This window comes from Bubalus bubalis, chromosome 2, assembly GCF_019923935.1.
Source record: "Bubalus bubalis isolate 160015118507 breed Murrah chromosome 2, NDDB_SH_1, whole genome shotgun sequence".
NCBI classification, from domain to species: domain Eukaryota; kingdom Metazoa; phylum Chordata; class Mammalia; order Artiodactyla; family Bovidae; genus Bubalus; species Bubalus bubalis.
In genome coordinates this window covers 178,024,182-178,037,521 of record NC_059158.1, presented here as the reverse complement: position 1 = coordinate 178,037,521, position 13,340 = coordinate 178,024,182, and the positions used below count along the sequence as shown (strand labels likewise).

The 13,340-nt window shown below is 53.5% G+C and overlaps 1 protein-coding gene across 2 annotated transcripts; it reads left to right on the top strand.

Annotated features, from left to right (window-relative positions):
- The first annotated feature begins 2,158 nt into the window (after nucleotides 1-2,158).
- Nucleotides 2,159-13,043, top strand: TMEM222 (transmembrane protein 222). 2 transcript variants are annotated; one of them, XM_006055481.4, is made up of 6 exons: nucleotides 2,159-2,391; nucleotides 7,677-7,761; nucleotides 9,039-9,070; nucleotides 10,564-10,660; nucleotides 10,761-10,882; nucleotides 11,976-13,043. In XM_006055481.4, the coding sequence occupies exons 1-6, from the start codon at nucleotides 2,195-2,197 to the stop codon at nucleotides 12,061-12,063; spliced, it is 621 nt and encodes a 206-aa protein (XP_006055543.2). In that variant the 5' UTR covers nucleotides 2,159-2,194; the 3' UTR covers nucleotides 12,064-13,043. The 2 variants fall into 2 exon arrangements, with proteins under 2 accessions (XP_006055543.2, XP_006055542.2); XM_006055480.4 differs by having other exon boundaries at nucleotides 2,165-2,391; nucleotides 10,761-10,891.
- The last annotated feature ends 297 nt before the right edge of the window (nucleotides 13,044-13,340 follow it).

Here is a 13,340-nt window from a genome sequence, read left to right as displayed (position 1 = left end):
AAGAGCACCCACTGGCCCTTTGCTAGAATTACGGGTTGACAGTGATAGAAGAGGCATGTCTAAGGTATAGATTTTCCTTGGAGACCTTCCTCCAGAAGAGATGAGACAGGTATAGTCAATGAATCAAGACGCAATTCCCTCATTCCACAAACATATACTGTACACCTCTTCTATATCTGCGCCAGGTGCTGGCTGTTGCCCTTCACAGATCACACACATGGGCCACAGGAGAGGCACAAACATACTCAAAAGAATTTTGAGTGGGTGAGAATCATTTTCAGCTGTGATATCTGTGAGGCCTTTATAAAAACATCCATTTAGTCACTCTGTAAATCAGGAACTGTCTAGTGGGCATCTGCTCTGCACCAGGAACAGTGCGAGCTACTGAAATTAAGGACCTTAGAGTTCCAGAACAGAGGTAGATGTACACCCCACAAATGCATTAAAATATTAGGTGCTAAAAATAGACCAGCATTGAAGGAGGGTAATTCAAGGGAAAAAAATCTTCCCCAAAATGCACAGCTCCCACCATTCTGAGTGGATGTAGCCATACCTCTCACCAGCTTAATTTTGAGCTGCTGCCTTCCTTCTTTGTCCTCCCATTTCCCCTTCCCACTCCAGCAGATTCCATTTCCTTTGTCTATCTTGGCATCTGTTTTAAAAGCCCAAATAATTCAGGATTTGAGCCTGGCTTCTTCATAGGATACTGTGTGATCTCAGACAATTACTTAACTTCCCTGAGTCTCAGTTTTGCCAATTGTACAATGAAGGGATGGGATCACATCTAAGGCTTGTGATTTACTCCAGCCAAGGTGATATTCACACTCCTGCGCATTGCTCTGCAAGGCCTTCCTTTCTTTGCACCACTGCACACACCCATCCTGGAGCCACCTGGCAAACATCAGGACTTGGTTCAAATATCTCCAGGCAAGTTTTCCCTACTTTCTACACATATGCCACACATTATTTTAGCTTATCCTTCCTTTATGCTACCACTACCTCGTGAAAGACCACCGAATGAAAAAGAGAGGGAAACAGACTTGGAGTTGAGTCCTGGCCACTTACCTCACCTCTTAAGCCTCAGTTTCTCACTGGTAACGTGCAGGAAATGGAAACAGTGACAAACTTTATTTTGGGGGGCTCCAAAATCACCGCAGATGGTGACTGCAGCCATGAAATTAAAAGACTTGCTCCTTGGAAGAAAAGTTATGACCAACAGACAGCATATTAAAAAGCAGAGACATTACTTTGCCAACAAAGGTCCGTCTAGTCAAGGCTATGGGTTTTCCAGTGGTCATGTATGGATGTGAGAGTTGGACTATAAAGAAAGCTGAGCGCAGAAGAATTGATGCTTTTGAACTGTGGTGTTGGAGAAGACTCTTGAAAGTCCCTTGGACAGCAAGGAGATCCAACCAGTCCATCCTAAAGGAAATCAGTCCTGAATATTCATTGGAAGGACTGATGCTGAAGCTGAAACTCCAATACTTTGGCCACCTGATGCGAAGAGCTGACTCATTGGAAAAGACCCTCATGCTGGGAAAGATTGAAGGCAGTAGAAGGGGACCACAGAGGATGAGATGGTTGGATGGCATCACCAACTCGATGGACATGAGTTTGAATAAACTCCAGGAGTTGATGATGAACAGGGAGGCCTGGCTTGCTGCAGTCCATGGGGTCGCAAAGAATCGGACAGGACTGAGGGACTAAACTGACTGAACTTATGTTCGCATGTCTAGGGGCTTCCCAGGTGGCGCTAGAGGTAAAGAACCCGACTGCCAATGCAGGAGACATGAGACGTGGGTTCGATCCCCTGGTCGGGAAGAGCCTCTGGAGGAAGGCATGGCAACAATTTTCGCATGTCTAACCAGTTTGTGGGGATTAAAAACAATGTATGTCAGGCGCGGGGCACCTAAGGAGCGCTCAATAAGTAGAGACTGCACCACACCTCTCAGAAACCCTCAGCGTACTGAATTACTGAGTGCTTAGTGAAGCTCACGCACTAGACTGCGGGAATGCCCTCAGGCAGCGCCTCGCCGCAGGCGCAACGGCGCGGCGCTGTTGGGCGCCGGGCCCAGAGGGACGCGGCTCCTATTCCCGGGGGGAAACCCAAGCCGGGCGGACCCCATCTCCGGGAAGTGACGCCACCCAGCGAGCGGCACTGGAGCAGGGGCTGGGCGGGTAGGGCGCACGCAGCATGGCGGAAGCGGAAGGGAGTTCGCCGCTCCTGTTGTCGCCGCCGCTGCCTCCCCCGCTCGGGATGGCGGAAGTGGAGGCGCCGACGGCGGCCGAGACGGACAAGAAGCAACTTAGCGGTGCTGGCAGCGGCGCCATGGACGTGGAGCGGAGCCGCTTTCCCTACTGCGTGGTGTGGACGCCCATCCCGGTGCTCACGTGAGTCTTCTCTGGCATTCGGCCAGGACAGAGAGAGATGGGCCGGCGCGTTGTCCTCCGGCGGCCCCGGGCCAGCCTCCGGGCCCAGAGCGCAGCAAAGCCTTCCCGAGGGGCCGGGGTTCATCAGTACCCCGCCACCCGCGTGTTGCCAGTGGTGCTGACGGGTGGGACCGGCTCCTCGCTCTCGTTACACCTGGTCTGATCTGAGAGACAGTTGTTGACCGTGGAGAGGTTCAGAGGCTGGGAAGCTCAGGACCTGTGGGCGTACAGAAAAGGGGCCCCTTGACTTAGTGTGAGAGAGACATCTTCATTCATTCACTGGCTTATTCATTCATTAAACAGACGATTACTGGTCACTTCCTGTACGCAAGACATCCTGCTGGGTCCGGAGGCCCAGAATGGAAGTTTGGTTGGGACCACACTGACTCCTGGGATGTCGTCATTGGAAGGCCCCCAGAAATATGACCACACCATCTCTGTTGCAAAGCGCGTTTAGGTCCCAGGCAGTCTGCCCACCAGACCAAAGTTATTTCTATAGCATCAGATCAGCCTTTGTCAGAAAAGAAAGCAAGTGCTCCAGAAAGTGCTGGCGCCTGGTACCAAGGAGCCGCGGGGTTAGGGAGGTAGGAAGCTGGTTTGCCCTGGTGCTTCAGCCCTGACAACTGATGATAACCATTACCCACCGTGCTGGACACTTGGCTAAGCTCTCTTACACTCATTTTCTCTGAATTTCACAGCCACTTTCTGAGGTAGGAATTATAGTCTCAGATGATGGATCTCTACCATTAAATGTCTTGATCAGGTTCACACAATAGTAAGCAAAGCCATGCCCAACACTGTTTTCTGACTTGCTTTCTTGACCACATCCTGTTCCCTCTCACCTGATGGAATAGACTTATTTGTTCCCTGTATCAGAAGCAGCCAGGTGGTATGGAGAACGGATCATTTTTGTCCTTATATGTTTCTGATTCTGAAATGAGCTCTTTTTCTTAAGTCTTGCATCATGTTAAAATACTTCCATTGTTTCTGTTTCAAATGCTTTTGCATTTGTTTAAGAATATCCAAGTCTGAGTCCTTTAAAAATAAAAATATTTAAGAAAGTATTTTCATTGATTAACTCAATATTCCTTTTAACACACCTGCTCAGTGAGTCCTGTGTGCCTAGAATAGTTCTAGGTGATAAGAATATACAGTGGTGAGTAAAGCAGGTATGATCCTGGCTCTCACAGAGTTAAATCATGGTGGAAGGAGATAGGCAGTAAACAGGTGAACTATAAAAGAACTGATAGTGATTAGTGCTATGAAGAAAGCAAAATGTTAATGTGAGAATAAGTGGGAGGGAATGTAATGGTTTTGCTAAAAATTGTGTTGTTATCCCAAGATCTCTTTGGTTTTCCCCTGTTCTCAAAAAAACTTTTGCAGAGTCCTCTGCTCTTCAGACATCTGGTAGCAACGTTGAGTGGAAGCACCACAGTCCCCAGTCATCGGGGCCAGAAGCAGCGCACACTCCGTTTCTATGCAGATCTGTGTACAGGTGTTCATAAGATGAATCTAGTGCCCCTGTCAGAGGGCTCATGTTCCCATCACAGGACTCGCCCTCCAGCAGAAGAGAGAGAGGTGGACCAGTGTGTGCCTTATGGTGATTGCTGACCTCAGGTGCAGAGCTAGAAACGGATAAGGCACAAGGGACTGTCATTGATTTTGGAGAGGCAGGATCAGAGAGGAGGCAACTGAATCCAGAGATCTGTCTGTCCCCTCAGAACTGTTGATGATTCTGCATGAAAAGCCTGATAACAGCTATGGCTACTACACAAAACAGCAAAGAGTAGATACTTACTCTGTTCTGGGCTCTGTTCTAAACATTTATATTCACTGTCTCATTCAGTCCTCACATCAACCTAAGGAAACAAATACTATCACCCCCATTTTCTAGATGAGGAAACAAAGGCTTTGAAGCCAGCATAGGGCTTTTTCCATTGAAATACTCCACCTTACTAGGTAGAGGTCCAGGGTCAGTAACTCATTCATTCAATAAGCAGATCTTGAGGCCCTTTTACATACTAGGTCTGAATATACGGTAGTCCACAAAGCAGCTTTGGAGCTTGCCTTCATGGAGCTTCCAGACTGACAAACACTTTGAGAGTTTCTTCTCTGGGGCTTCCCCAGGCGCAGGCGCTGTCACTGTCTCTAGTCTTTATTCTGACCTCCAGCGCAGCCATGGTATGTGGAGTACTGGTCAAAGCCATACCTTTGCCCCAACCAGATGAAAGAAATTGAGGGGAAGAGGGGGAGAGGAATCTCGAGATTAGGGTCTGAGAGGTCTGAGGCCTTTCCCGTAATCCTGAGTGTCCGTGCTGTGGCCACTATGAATCTTCAGCAACTTATACACCAGTCCAGCCAGTCATATAGCAAGTGTTCATTGTACACCTCATGATAACTGCATCAAGCAACTACCAAGTGCATGGACGTGTCAGGCATTTTGCAAGCATATCCTATTTGATCCTCACAGTTACGCCACACTGAGGCACTGCCATTAGCGTTCACCTCTCACTGAGAGATGGGAGTGAGTGCCTGCCCAAAACGCAGTCCAGACTCCACCCAGGTCTGACCTCAGAGCCTGACTCCACTCTTAAATGCAGGACATTCACTCATTCAGCATATAGTCAATGACTGCTTGGCTTCAGTCATGTGCCAGGCACTGCCTGTGGGCTACTCTAATACTGAAGAGAAAATCCCTGCTCTCTGGGAGTTTACATGCTAGTGGGGAAAGACAGGGGCTTTCCAGGTGGCACTAGTGGTAAAGAACCTGCTTCCCATTGCAGAAGACATAGAGATGTGGGTTCGATCCCTGGGTCTGGAAGATCTCCTGGAGAAGGAGATAACCCACTCCATATTCTTGCCTGGAGAATCCCGTGGACAGGGGAGCCTGGCAGGCTACAGTCCATAGCGTCGCAGACACGACTGTGAGACATGACTGAGGCAACTTAGCACACAGGCACGGGGAAAGACAGTGACCGTATCAGTGAACCAGGTAATCTGAGATTGTAGTAGATACTATGAAGAAATTAAAGCAGAGTAATGGGATCTGGGGTACCTGGGGTTGTGTGTGGCTACTTTAGAAGGCATCAACAAGGAAAACCTCCAAAGTTGATGCTTGAGCTGAGGCATCAATGATAAGAAGCAACCAGCTATTCGAAGCTCTAGAAGACAGTTTGGGATGAAAGCCAAAGCAAAAAAAAAAAACAAAAAAAGCATTGAGGTGGGAGGACTTGGAGTGTTTGATGAACCAGAAGTGGGCAGTGTAGCTAGAGAAAAGAGTGAGGTGGCATCAGAGGATAAGCAAGACGAGACTATTGGAAGGAGTTTGGAGTATAAGCCTAACAGGAAGCCTTCAATGAATGTCAAAGCAAGGGAATGACGGGATCTGGATTACATTCTTAAAAGACCACTTGGGAATTCCCTGGTGGTCCAGTGGTTAGGATTGAGGCTTTTCACTGTGGGGGCCTGGGTTCAATCTCTGGTCCCGGAACTAAGATCCCTCAAGCCATGTGACAGCAAAAAAATTTAGAACAGATCACTCGGTCCCCACCGTCCTTTCAGGTCCTCAAGCCGCAGCCCAGAAGTGCTCCATTCTGTTGTCATAAAACCACCCAGTTTCCTTTGAGAGATCTTGTGAAGCCATCTGCTTCTCACCACCCCACCAGTACTCTGCTCGGGATCACTGTCACCTCTTGCCAGTGTTCCAGAAGAGCCTCTGAACTCCTGTCCTCCCATTCTCCAGGCACAGGCAGCGCTTTGCTGCCTTTGGAGTTCTGCTTTCTGCCTCTTGACATCCTGTCCTTTCACAGGTCTGGGTTAAAGGTCACCTCCTCTGGTCCTGGCCCCACATAATTGTTTCCTGGGGCTGCATCTCTAGGCTTTGCCTCCACCTCTCCAGCAGGCAGCCTTAAAATCACACTTGGCTGCTGGCCCTGTGAGGCCGTTTTTTTGCCCCCTGTAAGTCCTTAAACTGATCAGTCTCTCTACCATTTAGTTCCTGTGGAGCCATGGTTCTCAGGCTGAAGACAGATCTGGAGTTCCTATGTGTTTTGCATATAGGGGTCCTACTGAGATTTGGGTTTTTGTAAATGCCTGTGACTTGGAAAAGTTTGAACTCTCAATTCCTGTGATACACTGTGCTTTTGTCCGGATCTCTACCACATTCTTCATCAGTTCCTCAGAGGAAGCTTCTGAACTACCCCCACCCAACACACATACACACACACATATATATTGGTTTAAATGCTCCCCCCTACTTGTCTAAAAATAACTTTTTATTGAGATATAAGATATAGCATAAAGGGTACAAATCTTAAGTGTATGGGTCAGTGAAGTCTGCATATGTGTGCGCTCACATCACCCAGGTCAAGAAAGGACATTTTTAGTATCCAGGGGAGCTCCCTTGTGCCTGTCAGTTCTGCAGAAATAACCCATCTTCTCCCTCCAGCACAATAGATTAGTTTTGCCTTTTCTTGAACTTTACTTAAACAGAATACTATGCATGCATTTTTGTGTGAGATTTCGTTTACTCTGCTTATGTCTGTGAAGATCTGTGTTGTGCGTAACAGTTTATTCTTTCTCGTTGTTACCTGCTATTCCACTGTGTGACTATACCCCAGTCTACTTACCCGTTTTCTTATTGTTGGACATTTAGCTTATTTCTGGTTTTTAATCAACTTTACTGTGGTATAATCACATACGATAAGGTGCATGCACTTAAGTGTGCAGTTCAGTGAGGATTGACAGATGTTTTTTCTAGCTATGTGTTTTTCTTCTTCTAAAAATTTTCTTTTTCTTTTTTCCTGCTATTTTTTAATAAAGGTGCCATGAATGTTCTTGTCCACAGCTTTGGTGGACACTGGCACCAAAGGTTTGCTTTTGTGGGGTGTATACTCTGGAGTGGAGTTGCTGAGGTAGAGGGTGTAGTGCCCATTTGCAAAAGCTGTAGAAATGGCTTATACTCCCAGCAGCAGTGAAGGAGCATTCCTGTTGCTCCGCGTCCGCACCTCACTCAGTGTTACTGTCCTTGAGTTAAGCTGTGTTGTGGGCACGCGGATTCCCCACTCTTGTTAGTTGTCTGCACTGGCCTCTCTTCCCTACTCCCCCGCCCCTCACACCACCCTCATGGGCACTCGTCACATGTATTATACTCATCTGCTCTCAAGCCGGATGGAGTGTCCCAGCTCTGTCTGACCAGCTAAAAGACTCCCCTGAGCTCTGCCCTTCCATGTCCTTTTTTCTCACAGGTGGTTTTTCCCCATCATCGGCCACATGGGCATCTGCACATCCACAGGAGTCATTCGGGACTTTGCTGGCCCCTACTTTGTGTCGGTGAGTTCCCCGTTCTGCCTGCTCTGGAGGGCTCTGAGGCTCCCGTGGAAGGCTGGCCTATCTTGCCAGCAGACAGCCTTCCTGTGTCCCCAGTATCCAGGGAGTGCAGCTGCCCCGCAGTCCTGGCCCTGGCCCTCTGCTCCCCACCAGTATTTTGACCCCTTTTCCCCTTCTCTTGCCTCCAGGACAGGCCGGGAGGGCAGTGTGGCCAGAAGGAGTCTTAAGTAACTGACCCAGCCCTTGGCCCACCCCAGGGGTACCAAGACATGGGTAGGGGTTAGAGGCAAGAGTGGAGAGTCAGACCATCCTGGAACTACATCTCTGGACCTTCAGAAGGTGGGAGTCACAAGGTGGGGACACATGGGAGGCTGACATGGTTCCCTGGGTGTGGCCATGGAGAAGAAGGGGCAGGCCTTCTAGAATGAACCAGCTGTGTTCTCAGGTCTGCTCCCTGGAGCTGGGCCCAAGTTAGGGGCAGTGAGCTTGCTCCAGATAAGCAGGCAGCATCCTGCCTATTTCAAGGTTGCAGCTTCTTCTCCATCAGAAACTAGACGAACGAGTGTGACAGTACCAACCTGTCTGATTCATATTTATCATGATCTCTAACACCACAGAGGTCTTTCCTACCCCTTACTTTCAGTGTCATACACGTTGATGAGAATTCATCTCTGACCAGCTCTGTGAGCAGATGCTAAACCCAGACTCTATCCCTGTGCAACTCCTGCACTCCGCATCTTATGCGGCAGGTCTAGGACTCGGCTATAACATCTCCCTCAAAGGAGGCCTCTTGAGACCCAAACTCTATGTCCCCCCGCAACCCACCCCACGTCCTGCTCCGGCTGCAGTCACACTGCCAGGCTCCGTGTGGGCCACTACTGTCGAGTCAGGAGGTCAGAGGGTGTCTTCATTCATACTATCAAGGAAACCACCTCCCTGTGGGCAAAGACCAGAGACTGCCCAGAGAACCTGGAGAAAACCAGGCCCAGAGAGGGTGAGAGAATTACCTGGGAGCCACAGGGAGGGGCAGTCATGCCTGTACCCCGAGTGTCTGGCCTCTGGGCACAGGGCTGTGTGCCCTCCTGCCGCATCGCCTTCACGCAGGAAAGCTGCTGCAAGCACTTGAGATACCCCACCAGCTCCAGAGCAGGGCCCTCGCCCCGCCTCGTGCCCACCCCACATACTTCCTTCTAAGTCGCAACACTTCCACCACCAAACTAGGCCTGTCTTTCTGGCTGGATGCAGGCTCCCCACTGACCTCTGCTCTTGTCCCCCAACAGGAAGACAACATGGCCTTTGGGAAACCTGCCAAGTAAGTGACGAACATGCGTGTGACTGGCCCTGGAGCCAGGTTCCTCTGCCTGGAGCAGCAGGCCAGGCCTTCTGGGGCATAGCAGGAGCCAGCAGCCTGAGGAGGGGTTGAGGGGGGCGCAGCCAGAGTCCACCAGAGGGTCTGGCCTTGGACCACACATCTCCTGCTCCGTTCCCTGGCCGGGTTCTTTACCCACAGGCCTTCTAGGCCTTGCCTCAGCCTTGCAAGGTCGTGTTCTCAGCTGCGTCAGAAAGGTGAGGGAAAGAAGGAAAAGGTGAGAAATGGAAAGGAGGTGGCAGAACTGGAACTTGCACGCAGGTCTGTCTCCCTCCAAACCTAGACCCTTTCTCCTGCCCCTCAGGGAACAAACACACCATTTAAGGTGTAAGGGAGGCGTTGTTTAGAACTCTGCTGGAAAGTTTTGGTTGGAGAGAATGAAAGCAAATTTAGGCCCTCCTGGAGTATTGCTAGTTTGCATGGGGTTTGGGGACCTCAGTTTTTCTATCTGGGGGCCTGTCTCTTGTGGCCTGGAGACAGCGCTTCAGTCATCGGTCTGCTCAGGAGAGCATCAGGTGCCCTGTTGCCCGAGGCAGCGTCCAGGAGGGTGGAGCCCTGGAGGAGTGGGTGTCCCGCACAGCACCGGCAGCCAGGAGCGGGGCTCCCAAGCCCTGCTGGTGTCCTCAGGGGCCTCTGGCCTGGGTGTCTGCTGCTAGCCCACTCTTCAGCAGGAGTCGGAAGGGCACCGGGCACCCGTTTCCAAGCAGGAACCACCGAGCAGCCCAAGTCCCCAGACCACATCCCCAGACGGTGGCGGTTTCTCTCCGGTCCAGTCTGTAGGCTCTGTCAAGCCACTCCCCACACAGCAGCCAGAGGGCGCTCGAGCTCCCAGTGCCCCCTCCTGAGAGACCCTGTGGGCCGACCCCCAGCTTGAGGGTCCTGAGTTTTAAGCTCCACCAGCTGTTCTCCTACTCACCCTAGCCTCCTGAGTGAGGCGATGAGGGGAAAGATGGATAAACGCCTCAGGAGGACATTCAGGTCCCCAGACATGGCCCCCTGCCTCCCGCCTCGGCGTCCAGCCTCCCTCACCCTGTTCCTCCCTCCGAACCCTCCAGCAGTGCCCAGTGTCTTCATTCCTGTATGCGCCGCACAGTGTCGTGCCCCTTCCTCCCTTCAGACTGTTCCCTCTGCCTGGAACGTCCACTCCCCACTCCGTGCCTGGCTGCTGCCTCCTGTTTCACACTGGACTCAAGTGTTCACACTCACCTCCCCCCAAGGAAGCCTCTCACACCCCCACTGAGTGAGCCTGTGTCCTCCGCAGGATCTGCGAGGCCGCGGCATGTCACACTGTTCAGCTGCCAGCTGCGTGGCTCTCTCCCTGGACCTGGCTCACCCCTGTAGCCTCCGTGCCCGCTCAGGGCCCCGCACGGAGCAGGCGTCAGGGGACACTCGTGGAGCTGAGCCAGTGCCCAGAACGCCCTCTTCCCCCCTCTCAGGTACTGGAAGCTGGACCCTGCTCAGGTCTACGCCAGTGGGCCCAACGCGTGGGACACCGCTGTGCATGACGCCTCTGAGGAGTACAAGCACCGCATGGTAGGTGGGCCACCCCTGGGGGCGGGAAGCAGGGTGGGAGGGCGCCCCCTGCCCCTCACGCCCCCAGCCCGGCCTGACCCAGCCCTCCCCGCATCTCCAGCACAACCTCTGCTGTGACAACTGCCACTCGCACGTGGCCTTGGCCCTGAACCTGATGCGCTACAGCAACAGCACCAACTGGAACATGGTGACGCTCTGCTTCTTCTGCCTGCTCTACGGGAAGTACGTCAGGTGAGCCCCCGGGGCTGCGCTTCCACAGATCCCCCCAGGGCCACGCATCCCAGAAGGGCAGCTTCTGGGGCCCAGCAGGGCCAAGCAGGCGCTGATGGGAGCCGCGGAGGTTCTGGAACAACTAGCTGAGCTGGCTGAGGGGCGTGCCATCCGAGGCCGGCTCTGTCCCCTGCTCACGGTGAGATCTCGGGGAGTGGCCCTGACCTCTCTTAAGTGGCACCTGCCCTTTGGTAAGACGGAGATAAAGATGCTGACTCCTCGGGGACGCTGCGTGTGTGCAGAGCCCTGTGCTCAGGTCAAGGGAACCAGGTAGACCCTCGTCCCCTCCCAGCTTCTCTTGCCAGAGGCAGGGTTCTGGGCGAGTGGGCCCCCCGTGGTGGCCTGGGAAGCCCTTTGAAGCCACGACGCCATGACTGTGAGGTAGCACAGGCCGTAGTCATGATTCACAGGTGGAGGGAGCTTGGAGAGGTAGAGTGACCCACCCACAGGGCCCCAGCACGCACCTGGGCTAGCCTGACCGCCCCTCCAGGCTTCCCTCCAGCTGCACTCGTGGTTCAGAGCTTCTGAAGGAGGTTCTTTTCAGAAGAATCTTTTGGTCCAAAAGGTCCCCTGGGAAGCCCTTAACTGCGGTCACACAGAGCCTGGGACAGAGCCGGGGTTGAACCCGGGACCCTGACTCCAGCCACAGCCCTGTGCTGACTCTCGCTAGCCCCTCCCCACCTCGTAGGCTGTCTGCACCACACAGACTAACGACTTCCTGGTTCTCTTGCCAGAGACCCCTTCCCAGACACAGGAGCCATTGTGGATGGAGTCAGGAAGGCCCAGAGGGTGGGCCTGTCTTCCTGTACCCACCCAGTAAGGTGTCTCATCGCCAGGCGCCTGGAACGGCGGCCGCCTGGGATGGGAGCTGGTGGGCCTCCATAGTGGACCAGTCCCTCAGTTGACCAAGTTCGGGGCTGAGAGGGTGGGTCTGGGAGCTTCCTGGGGGGAGCAGCCCCATCTGGGTGTGCAGGTGGACGGTGTTCCGAGCCGCATACCCACTCCCCAGGCCCCTGCAGCCCACGCTCTCCTCTCTCTCCACCAGCGTCGGCGCCTTCGTGAAGACCTGGCTGCCTTTTGTCCTTCTCCTGGGCATCATCCTGACCATCAGCTTGGTCTTCAACCTGCGGTGATGGCCGCTCCGTGGCCCTGGGCCCACCCAGCTCCTGAGGAGGCAGCCGCCACCCCCCTTTTCGTCCCAGATTGATTGTCCTCGCCCTGAAAGGCAGGGATGGGCCTGGTGGGTTTGACCCGGGGTCTGGGCTAGGTGGGACGGAGTAAAAGGCTGAGGGTGCGCTTGGGGCAGAGGCATTTGCATTTTGTGCCTAACCGGTCGCTCTGAAGCTCCTGGACCCCTCCATCCCAGGCTCATGACCCCCATCCTCGAGGCACCCTTTGTTCATCTGTCGGAAAAGCCTTAGTTTCCCTCTGCAGCTGGGCTCCCTCTGCCTCAGCCCAGTGCCTGGCTGGGGGGAGAAGGGCATTTGGACCCACCAGCCAGGGCAGCCCTGGGGCCAGAGCTGCGCTTGAAGCCCATTCTCCTGCCAGGGCTCTGGTCCCGGGATGAGGGCACCCTGAGAAATCTCCGTGAGCTCGGCGCCCCGGGGCCTGCCTTCTCCACTGGCCACTGGAATGGCCCAGCAGGACTGACGGCCCCCCCAGATGTTTGTCAGAAGCTGCGCTCGGGGTGCTTTGGGCCTCACTGCGGGCAGCCTCCAGCCCATGCAGCTCTCTCTTCCCACTCTCCCAGGGCCTGCAAGCCCTTGGGCCTATCTTCCCCTGCAGTTTGGGGCCTGGGCTCCCCCAACCAGGCTGGAGAAAGGAGTGATATATCCAGGGTGACCCCTGCAGATCAGAGCAGTGTCACAAAGCTTGGCCTCAGCCCCAGGTGTGGACTTGACACTGGTGACTGGACGACCTCCAAGATGTTGCAGGGGTGGCTGGTGCAGCCAGCGCCAGCAGAGGGCTGAAGGGGAGCTGTTTCTGCCTGCCTCCCACGGCTCCCCCTTCTCTCCAAGATGTGGACGGGCCCGTGCCGCCCCCCTTCACCTCTGCTCCACAGATTCCTTTGTGCGAGCCTCCCTGGACAGGACAATAAAGAGTTTTAACTCCAGACCAGGCCTCGCCCTTGTTTTCTCCCTTTGGTGGTCCCTGGGTTCACTGAAGATGTGAGCTCCCTTCAGCTCGTCTTCTGGGTGAACTTGGGTTCCTCTGCCCCCAGCAAGGGGTCTGGTTGCAGAAGACATGGCTGTGTCTGGAGCTTAGAGTCAGCGTCCCTCGGGTGTATCCCGCTCGGAGCCTGAGCTATGGAGGTTCCTCATCACGCCTCATCCACCACCCCGAAGCTGTCTCCCTGAGGCAGGCAGATAGAGAAACCCCTCCCACATTCCCTTTTGGAAGGAACTTGGCG